Genomic DNA, 12,938 nt, shown 5'->3' with positions numbered 1-12,938 from the left:
TAGGCGCACGCCTAATGATAATGAGAATGATGAGAAAAAATTGAAAATTGTCGCCGAGAAAAATTAAAATAAATTTTTACTTTTTCTATTCCGCACGACATACTGCACAGGGAATTTCTGAACGCTCGTGAAAAAATCATGCACGCTGGTAAAGAAGTTAATGGTTCGCTTATGGTTCATCAACGAGGGAAAAAATTTATGGTTGGTTTATGGTTCATGAGCCAGAATCGGCAATTCCTAGTAGTTACAACAATTCGTTCAACAGATCAAGTCTACTATTCTTCACTTACATTTATTACGGTAAGCCATTATTATATTATATTGATTTAAAACTTAAGAATATTTCAAACTGAATTTTTGCAGGTTTTTTTTTTTTTTTTTTTTGTGGATCGAATTCATTCGCGAATCAATTCGCTTTACGGTTTGTTTCAACTAGTGGATTGGTTTGATAAAATTTATATTGTTATATTTCTTCTACTTAAATATAAACAGAAATAAAAATAGAAAAAGAGATAAAAACTAGTTTGAAAAATTGCTACGTTCGTTTCAAAAATTAAGGAAAATATCCTTTAAATAATTAGTACTTTTATTGAAAACTTTATGCATGCCTCAAAAATATCATTTTTTGTTGAGACAAACATAAAGAAAAAACTCAAACAATCTGATTTATTCCATTTTTATGTTATTTCATTTTTTTCTTCTTTTCAGATGCCTAAGTTATCTAATATTTGAGAATTCTTCAACAAGGCAAAATGTGAGGTCTGTGTCAATCCAAAAACCGAGGTGTCATTAGAGCTTGCTCACTAATTCAATAAAGATTTAAACAACAGATTCGAAGGGGAGCTGATGAATATTGAATTCTCTATTGCTTATTTTTTGAAATCCTAAGAGAAAGGGCATGTGCTTTGTGGATGAGAGGAAAAAATTTGAAGAAGTCAAAACTGCAGTAAAGAAAGCTATGGAAGAACTGTCAAAAAAAGAAATTTTGGCCAGCCAAAGCACTCCTTCCTCTTCAATGTTGGATGATGAAAATGATGGCAACTGTGATTTCACTGAATAACTGAGGAAAAAAGTGTTTGGTGCAGGTTATATTAATCCTGGAGGTAAAACAAGCACCAAGAAAGCCATTTTAGCGGAAATTGAGGGGTATTTATATGCAAAACCAGTTCCAGCAATTACAAATTTCTGCTATAAATAGCCGGTTCTGAGACATTGATACCGTGTTATATTGGGGGGTTCGATGTTATCCAAGATGGCGTTGTGTTTTAATGGAAAGTGTTAAGATCGTGAATCTTGTCGCATTCAAATTTTGTTGACTTACCTTTTTTTCAAAAATGTTAAGATATAATTTTTTGTTGTCATAAAAATTTCTTGTTGTCATACTTCCCGCAATGAGTCTTCAGCACAGGGTCTGGTTTTGTAGTGTCCAATAGCAAACGTGTGAATACCATCCTCTTGAACGATTCTTTTGTCGTCGTTAGCGCTGAGTGCGACTTTGTTAATTTCTTCGGTGTAAACATCGTAAAGATGAGATCGGATGACGTTCATGATTGCAAGTTTTTCTTTCTTTTCCATTAAGCAATCGTAGTAATCTTGGTGAGTGATTTTCTTTTCAGCCACACATTTCTAAATTCCTTTGCATTTTTTCGTTCTTCTTCTTTTTCAAGGATCTTAAAAGAGTAGAGTTTCGGTCTCAGGCCAACAAACTTAATAGTTTGCTTACCTCCAGCCTCGTCTTTTAACGTTCCAAGGGCCTTATTATTCAATCCCACTTCTAATCCGGCATTTTCAAAGGCGGGATGATCTTTAGGAAATCCACTCGTGTCAAATTTGCTTTTCACGTCTGCGGCAATGTCTTGATAAAAATCTTCCGTTTCAATTTTGTAAAACAGAGAGTCTGTGTCAGTCATAAACAATTTTGCGCGATCGCCGTATTTTGGTTTGATATAGTTATAATGGAAATCAAACATGAGGGTTTTGCTGATATCGAGGATGCTCATTCCCAAGAAAACAGGCTTGTCGTAAAAGACACTACTAGAAAAGGAGAGTTCTGGGACAAAACCATTTTGCAGCCCGTTTTGAGTTTTTTTTGATAATCGCGGGACAAAACGACTTTTGAATTTTTGCATCCCGTTTTGAGTTTTTTTTGATGATGGAGGACAAAGAAACATTTTTTTTTCATGACGTGTAAAACGCGTCATGAAAAAGTTTAATGGTTGTAAAGGTGTTGCGCGAATTAAGCGTAATAAAATACTTGTCCAAGAAGAAGGTAGAAGCTTCAGGATTGGCCGATTTGTGCGTCCCGGAGTTGAGAGTGACGACGAGTCTTCTTCCGGTTGAAACGCTGGGTATGGAGTCTGCTTCTCCGAAAATTCTGTAAAAAGAAATGGTGGTGGTAGATCCGATGGAGGCGTTTGATTGATACAGCAATCCAGTCAAATTGTTGTTAAAGGAAGTCACATTTAATCCGTTCCATGAGGACAAGTAAAAATCTTCAAGTCCAGAGGAGGAAAAGAAGCATGTGCTGTCTGTGTCATAACCAGGAAAGTAAGTGTAATTGTTGGTGCTGTATGGAGTCCAACGAGTGATGATGTTTGAAGGGGATCCAATTCCGTCGTACATTCGGACTCGTGATTCCCACCAGTTTCCGGAGGAGCCAATGATGTGCATCCTGATGTATTTGAGAAAGACTCCGTTTCCTTTTCCGATGGTGTTCATCAAAACGTATTCGCTGCCGTAAGAGGTGTTCAAATATCGAAACGTTCTGCAGTACAGCTTGAAAAGAGGGATGGTCGCAGGAATAGAAGCAAGTGTGGAAATAAACGGCTGAATCCAATAGGTGATGGCAGTGGCATTTCTGTTCACGAGTTGAATGGAGATGTCGTTTCTGAAAGACATGTCCAACGTGAAATATCCTCCCAAGGAAGTGGTGTTGAAAACGTTACACCCTTGCAAAGAATTAGTGTAAAAAACTCCTCCCAAAGGAGAAAAAAGCAAATCAGTGGCGAGACCTGTTGCGTCCACTCCGATTTCTTCTGTTGTTTCTGAATAATTTCCCACATTGATTTCTCCGTCTGTGAAGATTCGAATGAAAACTTGACCAGGAACATTAGTGCCAGAGGCGCTGTATAATGCCAACCACAATCTTCTCAGTACACCTGATTTTCCGGAAAACGCAAACACAGGAGAAGTCGTTACAGCTGCTACCGTCTGAGACTTGAACCCCAAACTGGTGAAACCGGATCCTGGAATGGCGCTGGTCAAACTCGATTCTTGAAACAACAAGTCAACGTAACTTTTTGTCGCTCCGTCTTGCGAGTTGGAGGGATCAGTCACGTTGATCAATTTGTGAGAGTTCAAATCCAAATCTGCATTTCCCACAGTTGTTCCTCCGCCTGATGCATGAGTGTCCACGTAATTTTTGGTGGCTGAATCTGAAGCAGAAACAGGCTCAGCCAAATTGGTCAATTTGTGAGAAGTCATGTTGATGTCGACGTAAGAAATATTGTTGTAAGAGACTTTGGTGTCCACATACCCTTTAGTCGCAGCGTCTTTTAAATTGGTCGGATCAGAGACGTTGATCAACTTGTGGGAGTTCATGTCAATGATTCCAGTGATCGTGCTTGATCCGTCTGTTTTAACGCACAGACTTGAGCTGACGTCGACGTCATTTTTTGTCACCGTCTTTGAACCAACACACCCAATAAAACCCTCCAGTGCTCGAATCCCCAGTGTTGAGAATCCCGCATTCCTTTTTTCTCGGTTGTTTTGGCAATGCGTCTCAGACAAAAACTCCACGGAAGTCTTTTATTTTCAGTTTTTTTGCTGCTTCCATCAATTGAAAATTTGTCAAAGCCTCGTTCGGCAAAACAATTCCCTCCACATTGATCATTTTGTTCATTTTTTTTATTTTGTTCATTTTTTCTATTTTGTTCATTTTTTTTATTTTGTTCATTTTTTTTTATTTTGGTCTCCTCCTTTTTGTCACTTACCTTTTTGTCTCCTCGATCATCCCTCTGCACTCTGCGATCAACATTTTTGACCTATTTGAGATTTCTTTGTTCTCTGCGATCATCTTTCTGCACTCTGCGATTACCCTTTTTGCCTCTGACTCTTGCTCTTCCTCTGCCTCTTGCTCTTCCTCTGCCTCTTGCTCTTCCTCTGCCTCTTGCTCTTCCTCTTGCTCTTCCTCTGCCTCTTGCTCTTCCTCTGCCTCTTGCTCTTCCTCTGCCTCTTGCTCTTCCTCTGCCTCTTGTTCTTCCTCTGCCTCTTGCTCTTCCTCTGCCTCTTGCTCTTCCTCTGCCTCTTGCTCTTCCTCTGCCTCTTGCTCTTCCTCTGCCTCTTGCTCTGGCTCTGACTCTTGCTCTTGCTCTGCCTCTTGCTCTGGCTCTGACTCTTGCTCTTGCTCAGCGTCTGACTCTGCCTCTTTCTCTGCTTCTTTCTCTGCCTCTTTCTCTGCCTCTTTCTCTGCCTCTTTCTCTGCCTCTTGCTCTGCCTCTTGCTCTGATTTTTTTAATTTGTAATGCCCATAAGCCAACATGTGAACCCCATCATCCAAAATGATTCTTTTGTCGTCGTCGGAGCTGAGAGAGGTTTTGTTGATTTCCTCAGTGTAAACGTTGTGCAAATGGGATCGGATGACATTCATTTTGTTTATTTTTTCTTTTTTGGTTTCGAGGCATTTTTTCTAATCGTCGTGGGTGATGTATTTGTTGACGACATATATTTTGACCCCCTTGAATTTTTTGCATTTTTTTTCTTGTTTTTCTTGGTGTATTTTGTAAGAGTAAAGTTTTGACCTGGGACCAACATACTCTTCAATTTGTTTACCTCCAGTCTCGTCTTTAAACATCCCAATGACCGTTTTGAATGGCTGGATGGTTTTTGCTTAAATCGCTCGTGTCGAATTTTTTTTCCACATCGTCGGAAATGTCTTTGTAAAAATCGTCCGTTTTTATTTCATAAACCAGCGAGTCAGTGTCTGTCATCAGCAGCTTTGCGTCACCACCAGGATATTTCTTTTTGATGTAATCATAATGGAACTCGAACATTAAGGTTTTGCTCAAATCCAAAATGGACATCCCCAAATAAATTGGTTTGTTGTAAAAAACTGATGTCCTTTTAATGTGAACGGCAATCAAGTTTTCATCGAAAATCGTGTGCCTGTCGTAATTTGGTATCGCCGACAATTTTCTTGCTATTTCTCTTTCCGTCACCAGTCTCACGTCAACTGTCTTTTCAATGTTCTCCATTGTTTTCCCAAAGACGGAGTTGTTCATGAGTTTGAAAAACTCTTTATCAGATTCGTTTGTAGCTTTTGCTCTTTCTTTGGTGTTGGGTTCGATGTACGGTTTCATCCAATCACGTTGCTCAAATTTTATTCCTCTGTGCACCTTTGAAATTTTCATTCCCAATCGTTCGTACAATTTCAGGTTTTCACAGTGAAGGACATATTTTTTTTTGTCGTTTAAATTTGGAACGAGCTTATCCACTTTTCCAATTTTCATTTTCTCGGGGGCCAAAGGATAATCGTTGTGTTCATCGTGAAGGCTTTCAGGATAATCCAAATCAACCTCCAAAATGCACGGAACCGATCGCCAATCTGACAGTTCGTCTTCTGTCATCCATTCGAAACCGTGAGTGGGAAGGGGTTTGCACATGGCCCATCCGTACAGGTTGTTGGCGTCCAAGTATTGAATGAATTTTGATGGTTGGCTTGGATCGTATGAGTCACCCATGTATTTGTTGTTCGATTTTCCATGCCGGTTCGAGATCATGCTGATCCCTCCACGGGTTCCTTTTTGGATCATTCGAAGAATGTCGGGGTCGCTCAACAACTCCAATTTTATTTTTGTCAGTTTCAAACAAGCGTCCCATGCCAACCCTGGAGATGTGTAATACCAAGCGGGATCGAGCTTGTAATTTTTAATGCAAACGTCCCTGAAATTTTCAAAGACGTCCGCCAGAATCAAAACGTTAGACACGTTATACAAATCGTGATAATCTCTGAACATTTTGCATTGAAACACGTTCCAAACCTTCTGCGCATGCGCGTAATCTTCGTCACTTATTTCATTGTGGTTGAGTTCTGAGAAAAACGCTTCTTTTGGAGGCAATTGCGTTTCTTGAAATTTATCGAATCCATCCACCCAACCGTAAGGGTAAACACCTTTTTTTCGAAGCAAATCGAATTTTTCTCCTTCAAAATATTTTGCCAGGTTTTTGAACTCTTCTGGCTGTAAATTTTTTGACAAAGCCTCCAAACCGAAGGAAAGGAATTTAAAGCTGTCGATTAACCTCAATTCAATTTTTTTGCCTTTTGGTTTTCCGTCTTTCCCGATGTACTCTCCCACCGTGATTTTTTTCGAGAAGCTGATGTATTTTTCCTCGTTGCATGGGATGCAGGCTATTTCTCCTCCCAATTTTTTGATAAACAAATGGCTGTCGTCACCCGACAAATTGTGAAAAACGACAGGAACAAATTTTGGGAATTTGTATTTTAAATTGCATTCGTTGTGGGCCGCTCCTCGATATTTTCCAGTAAAATGGCAGTGGTCGCGCACCTTTTCTGTATCGAGAATTTTTTCTTCGCAAATGTGGCAAACTGTTGCGTCTTTGAAATTATTTTCATCGTCCTTTGTGAAAAACATATTTTTTCTCTCGATTTTTCCAAAATGTTCTTTTATTTCTTTTTCCAAGCTGTCGACAAAAAATTGGGCCACGTCTTGGTTCTCGTTTGACGATTCGGAAATTGATGGTTCGCCGTCATTAACGGTTTCGTCAAAACATTTGATGTAAAAGGAAAAAGAGCTCGGAACGTGACTTTAAAACTTTTTGGTGTACGACTTGTCTGGGTTTTGTTCGCACGAGTCCATCGGTTTGACAAAGCTTTCAAAATCCGCGTAAACGATGAATGGAACCCTCATCGACCTTTCAATGTTACCAAATTTCATGAGCGAATTTTTTGGAGGAAAATCCATGCGTGTCGCGCTGTGCTCTCTGCAATAGGTCGAATGTTTTGAAAGGTCCTCTTCGCTTTTCATCCCCTGCAAGCAATTTCTGCAAAAATATTTTTTCCCATTTCTGTTGGATGCTTGGGATGAAATGAGTCGACTCAGATTTTTAATCAGGCAATAATGATTTGTTTTTTCGTCTGAAATGAGCAGCAAATCAATTTCATGCTTTCTGTTCAAGCATTTCGATATTTGCAAAGGGTGTATGGATTTTTTTTCGTAACCAAAAACGTTGACGCTGATGTCTGGATTATTTGTCTCAAATATTTTGATTTGATCGAGTTTGACAGAAAATTCAATCCCTTCCCAATTAAAACTTTTCGATTTTTCAATCAAGTCTTTGTCAATCCTTTCTCCGTGTTTTTCTTTCATGTTCAACGCTCTGGTGACGCTCCACTTGAAGCATTCAGTGTCTTCGTTCTCCATGTTGATGATTGTTTTTTTTTCTTGACAGAAAATCGTCGAAAGGGATGTACGATCGACCACCGATTGGCCTGTATTCAATTAAATTGATGTCCATTTTCAAGATGGCTGACACTGTGCAATTCGAACCCATTTTGTTGTATTTTTCCATGTTTTCCAGGATCTCATCTTTTACTTTTCGTAAAACTCTCCCAAATCCGTCGACTCCAAAATGATTCCCGCTTTTGACAAAAAAGGAACGATTCGATGCACCTTCTCTCCCGTAGTAAGGCTGACGCTCTCCATATCGATTGTCAAAACAAGGCTCGCTTTTTTGTTTTTATTCTCTTGAAGAATTTTTATCACACCTTCTTTTGCCAAATCCAAAAAGGCAGAAGCGTCCTTTTGGTTTCCTTTGACTTGATGCGAAAATTGTTTTGCAACATGCCTCAGCGCGTGATCAGTCAAATGAAAATCAATTTGAGGTTCTCCGAACACGAGCGATCGAAGAGACATTATTCTTTTTTTCAATTCTCTTTTGTTGTTTTTCAATCTTTTTTCACCGGCTCTGGAACGTACGGATCAATGAACTCAAGCACGCTGTTGAAACTGCTGACAACCGCATTTTTCACAGCCGTCGTAAACCTTGAAAAAACTACAGGAGTCATCACAGGAGTCGAATCTGGAACAGGAGCGTCAAGCATATATTGTGATTGTGGTTTTGGAGGAAGAGCTAGTTTTTAAGTAAGAGCTGGTCTTGGTGGAATTGTTGATGGTTTCGGAGCGATGGCAGGCTTTTGAACAGTTTGACGCGGAGAAATCTCAGGACTCGGAGAAATCTCAGGACTCGGAGCAATATCAGGACGCGGAGCAGTAACAATTGACATCGCATCTGTCGTCCGTCTACGAGCAACAGGATGATGGCCGATGACAGGTCTTGTTGTTTTTATTGCCTCAACGAGCTGTTCCCTGGTCATTTTTGTGTAACCTTTGATCGCTCGTTCTCTGGCTTCACTTCGCAATTTTGTCAGAGATTTCTCTTTGACTTTTTTTTCTTTGACAGTTCTGCTTTCCATTTTTTTATTGCCAAGAACATTATTTAACTCAAATTCAATTTTTTCGGACTTGCCGATTTTTCGCATTTTGGTTTCCATTTTTTATTGCAAAGAAAATTTTTTTCAAAAATCAATTTTTTCAATTCTTTTTTTTCGAGAATTGAAAAATTTTTTTTCATTTTGTCGGACTTTGATTTTTTTTTCTGTTTTCGAGTTTTTCTGAACCTAAAATGTCAATCCTCAATCCATTTTCCACTTTTCCATTTCGACGCTCCAAATATCTCCAGCCATGTCCCGTCTTTTTCATTGCTTTGTAAAGTGATTTGTATTCAACCACATCACCTGTTTCGATGTTGGTCGTTTTCACAGACACAGGTTTTTTTCGAATCGAACCAAGCCTCTCATATTTTGGGTCCATCTGTTTTTTCGTTTTGATTTCTTTTTTTGGACGACCGACCTGTCGACATTCTTTGGCACCTTCCAAAAGCGAATCTTTGCTCACGAGATTGTTCTCAACCGCAATCATCATCAAAGTCAACAAACTGTTTGAGGTTTTTGTGACACCATTTTCTTTCAGCAGATTTTTCAGATAACTTTTTGTTAGTCTCATGTTTTTTTTTGAAAAGAAAAAATTTTTTTAAATCAATTTTTATTGCCAAGAATCTTAATAAACAGCGTTCATGTTGGTTTCGTCTGAAACAAATTGGATCAATTTGTCGGAAATGATCACTGCGAAAATAACGGTGTTTTCTGGCACAGCCGTTCTGAATTTTAAATTGACAACCAATTTAGCCGTTTCGGAAACAACTCTTTCCTTTTGCTTGCTGATGTCGACAAAAAACAACGAAAACAAATTTTTATATTCAAGCAGTGTCAAACCGGATTGACAAACAAGCTCGTTTGTGCCATAATATTTTTCGTCAAAAGTGAACGCATCGGAATGAGCCATGACCATTTTCTTTTCTCCAAAATTCAAGTCGTAATTGTAATTTGGATATATAATCCCATTGACGGTCACGAAAAAATTGTTGATGTCACAATGATCGAACACGGCTAAATTTGCGGTTTGACTGGAACCTCTGTTTGTCTGAAGGCCTAACACGATATATCTCGGAACGCTTTTGTCCGTGATCCTTCCAAGGGTCCAAGTGAATTCTGTGAGACCCGCTGGAATGGCTTGCCTTTCGACTTTGTTTGCTTTGTAAGCCACTGGAACGTTGATTTTCTTTGCCATCAGGTTCAAAAATTCGGATTTTTTCAAAACATCAAGCTCAATCCTTGGCATGAAAAGTCGGAATTTTTTGATGTCGATCATTCCTGCAGTAACAGTTCCGGCTCTGTAAATGGCGTCATCGTATTCTTTTTTTGTAAAGGTGATCGTGTGTCTGAATCCGTAAACGACTTTGTCGTAAGTTTCGCAAAAACCAAAAATGTGTTTTAAAGGGATCCAAAAAGAAAATGCACCAATGGATGTGGTGTCTGCAAAAAAGTGGTCTCTCCTGACGTTGAACCCAGTGGTTCCAGTTGCGTTTAATGTGTCTTTGTACCACATTTGCTTCAAACAATCGGCAAGCTGAAAACCGAAAGGATATTTCAACAATCCAAGCATGGTTGTTCCCTGACCTGGATACATGACTCTTTCCACTTGCTGTCCTGATAAGTTGTAAGTGACGTCACTGAACAAATACATGATTGCATTGTTCACCAGAGCAATGTTCTCTGCTGCTGCGTGAGCGGTTCCGTCTGCTTTTTTCAGAACCCCTTCGACGAGGATGTAAGCCTCAGACGGAAGTGTCTGCACAGACTGGCAATCAATCTCAAAAACGATTGATCCTGAAGAATTTAAATCGAGATTCGTTGGAAGGTACTCGAAAAAATCAACTTTTTCAATTCCTGTGTCGTAGACAGGCTTTTCGTCAATTATTAATCTGTCGGTGTTGGTCATTTTTTAAAATGAGAAAAAAAAAATTTTATGTCATTTTTGATTCGTCAAAAAAAATCACGCAATCAAAAGACCGCTCCCCATTTTGACCAGATCTTGGATTCTGGAAGCGTTCTTTTTCGTCATTTTCTTTTTTGCTTGAATGGACGAACCAAACATTTTTTTATGCAGCTCTTCCATCGGATTAACAGATTGCTTTGCCACTTCGTTCAAAATCGTGCTGGGGTTTGAATTCACCGTCCCCGTCTTGGCGTAAACTTTTTCAATCGCTTTATTTCCTTTGTCGATGGCAACGTCTCTGGCAGTTGAAATGGCTGAAGAGGCCAATTCTTTTCCCGCAGATCTGGCGGCTGTGATCGCTTCTCTTCCAATTTCGCTTGCTGCTGCTTTCCTCAAAAAATGAAGAGATGACTTTGATGCGTTAGAAGCGATCATTCTCCTCAAAAAATTTTTAAACGTGTCAACAATCCCTCCACCTCCGACGACGTTCTTTTTTAAATATCTTCTGCTGTTCACAATGGGCATTTTTAAAAATGAGAAAATTTTTTTTTTTTAATTCGTGTTTCACGACTCGATGTATTTTTGAATCGATCGGTATTCCTCTTTGTTGATTTCCCCCTGTCTCAAAAGCTCGTCACAAATGGCGACAGCTTCGTTTATCGATGCGATATTTCCAGCATGACCAGCGGCGATGCTCAAACTGAGTCGTTGCACAAGAGCATTTGGATCGCTCGGAAGAATGATCACTCCATGACCTTTTTTTCGCCTCGTTTTTGTGTAATTTTTTTCCCAAATTTTTGAAACAATCGTTTCCCACTTTTCGCTTCTCGAAGCTTTTGGTACTGTTGGTCTCCCTTCTCTCTCCATTGCATGCGTTTCGACCAGTACTTTTTCATAATTTTTCAAGTCATCGTCTGTAACCTTTGTCATATCAGGTCTTGATCTTGTGATCAACTCCCAAAAACCTAAAGTTTCCTCGAACTTTTCACCATCAATAATGACGTCGTTTTCATCGATGGTAATTTCTTTGTTCCCAATAAACATTTTTCCACGTTCTTTTGTGTGAATTCCAAAAACTCTGTCTGCAGAAAATTTTTTGGCAGCGTATTTTGACAAATATTCCAATGCTGTATTACCGACATTCATTTTTCCAAACGTTTTTTCAGCATTTTTTGAGCTTTCAAAATACGTCTCGCTTTCTGGATAAGTCAAAGACAGTGGACTGCTGTCAACCTCTCTGTATGCGATTCTCTTCATCTCGTTTTTCATCTCGTTTTTCACTTTTTCGTTGCTCTCGATCAACGGTTGAAAAAACTTGAACAGATCAGTCTGGTAATTTGCATTTGAAACGTTCCGGTTGAGGCTCTCATTGTAAAGCTTCCCCTGTTGGCCATGTAGTTTTTCACAATCTCATCTCTCTTTTCCGGGTCGTGTATTTTAAAGAATGACATTTTTTAAAATACGGAGAAAAAAAAACTTAAACAAAAACGAAAAATCGTTTGCGTTCATCTTCCCTTTTTGTAAAGGTTGTTAAATGCTTGAATGGCTTCTTCTCTTCCTTTTTAGATCAACGACTCTTTGGTCAATTTGTCAATACTGCTTTTTGTTTTTGATCGGATTTCTTCGGTCATGGTTTTAAATTTTTTAAGCTCGCCGAGGATGAGTTCGTATTCGGAATCGCTCACAAAACCGTCCATGAGCGATTTTGAAATGTGATCACTAATCGTATTCAATTTTGACTCGGAAAGAACCTTTATTTTTTCGTGCTTTTCAGCTTTCAACAACATTTTCTTGTTTTGATGGTTTCCGAAAATTTACAAAGCACCCATTCCAATCGCAACCCCCTCGCACGCAATCGAAACTGGAGTGGCAACGACGGTTGACAAAAGTGCAATGCCTGCAATCCCCAAACCAATGCACACCGTTTGCAACCCATCGTCCACAAAACGAATAATTTTTGCCACTCGATGGTACTTTTTGCTCAAAGCCATTCTTTTCACTTTTTCATCCTCCATTTCTTTTTGGATCTCACCTATTTTTTTAAGACGAAAAGAGTCATCGGATGGTGCCGTTGGAAGAACAGGATAAATTTTTTCAGTGTTTTTTTTTATCTCCATCTTTTTAACAATGACAGATTTTTTTTTAATTCGAATCGATGTGATTTATTTTGCAAAGCTTTTCACCTTTTTTGACAATGACGTCATTGGTACTACTGTTGCTCACATCCAAAATTACGTCATCAACAGACTCTGAAAAAATCACATCGTTTTTGAAAAAGTTTAACTTGTCACTTATTTTGTTCATCAAAGTGACAACAGCAATTCCTTCGTCATAACTCAGTCCAACAGACAACGATAGTGTCGTGAGAGAAAGAACAGCAAATTTAATGTCTTTTTGAGCAAAAATCTCATTGTGACCTTTTATGTCATAACAATTTGGATGATCCAACTCTTTTTTTGCCACGACAATATTTTGCGATGTCTTTTTTTGAAGGTTTTTTATTGTCTCAACCAAATCTTCCAGCTC

The 12,938-nt window shown here is 39.0% G+C and overlaps 1 protein-coding gene across 1 annotated transcript; it reads right to left on the bottom strand.

Annotated features, from left to right (window-relative positions):
- Positions 1-4,844: 4,844 nt before the first annotated feature.
- Positions 4,845-6,650, bottom strand: LOC149886502 (uncharacterized). The gene is made up of 2 exons (XM_090090486.1): positions 5,493-6,650; positions 4,845-5,393 (listed from the first exon to the last, which is right to left on the bottom strand). Exons 1-2 carry the CDS (start codon positions 6,648-6,650, stop codon positions 4,845-4,847), a joined length of 1,707 nt encoding a protein of 568 aa, XP_089946612.1.
- Between the last annotated feature and the right edge of the window lie 6,288 nt (positions 6,651-12,938).

Source organism: Hydra viridissima, unplaced genomic scaffold (assembly GCF_058129835.1).
Source record: "Hydra viridissima isolate aposymbiotic clone 2 unplaced genomic scaffold, HvirCarnegie_v1 scaffold_6, whole genome shotgun sequence".
In the NCBI taxonomy this organism is placed as follows: Eukaryota; Metazoa; Cnidaria; class Hydrozoa; order Anthoathecata; family Hydridae; genus Hydra; species Hydra viridissima.
The sequence above is the reverse complement of the archived record's forward strand: the minus strand, read 5'-3'. Positions and strand labels throughout refer to the sequence as shown.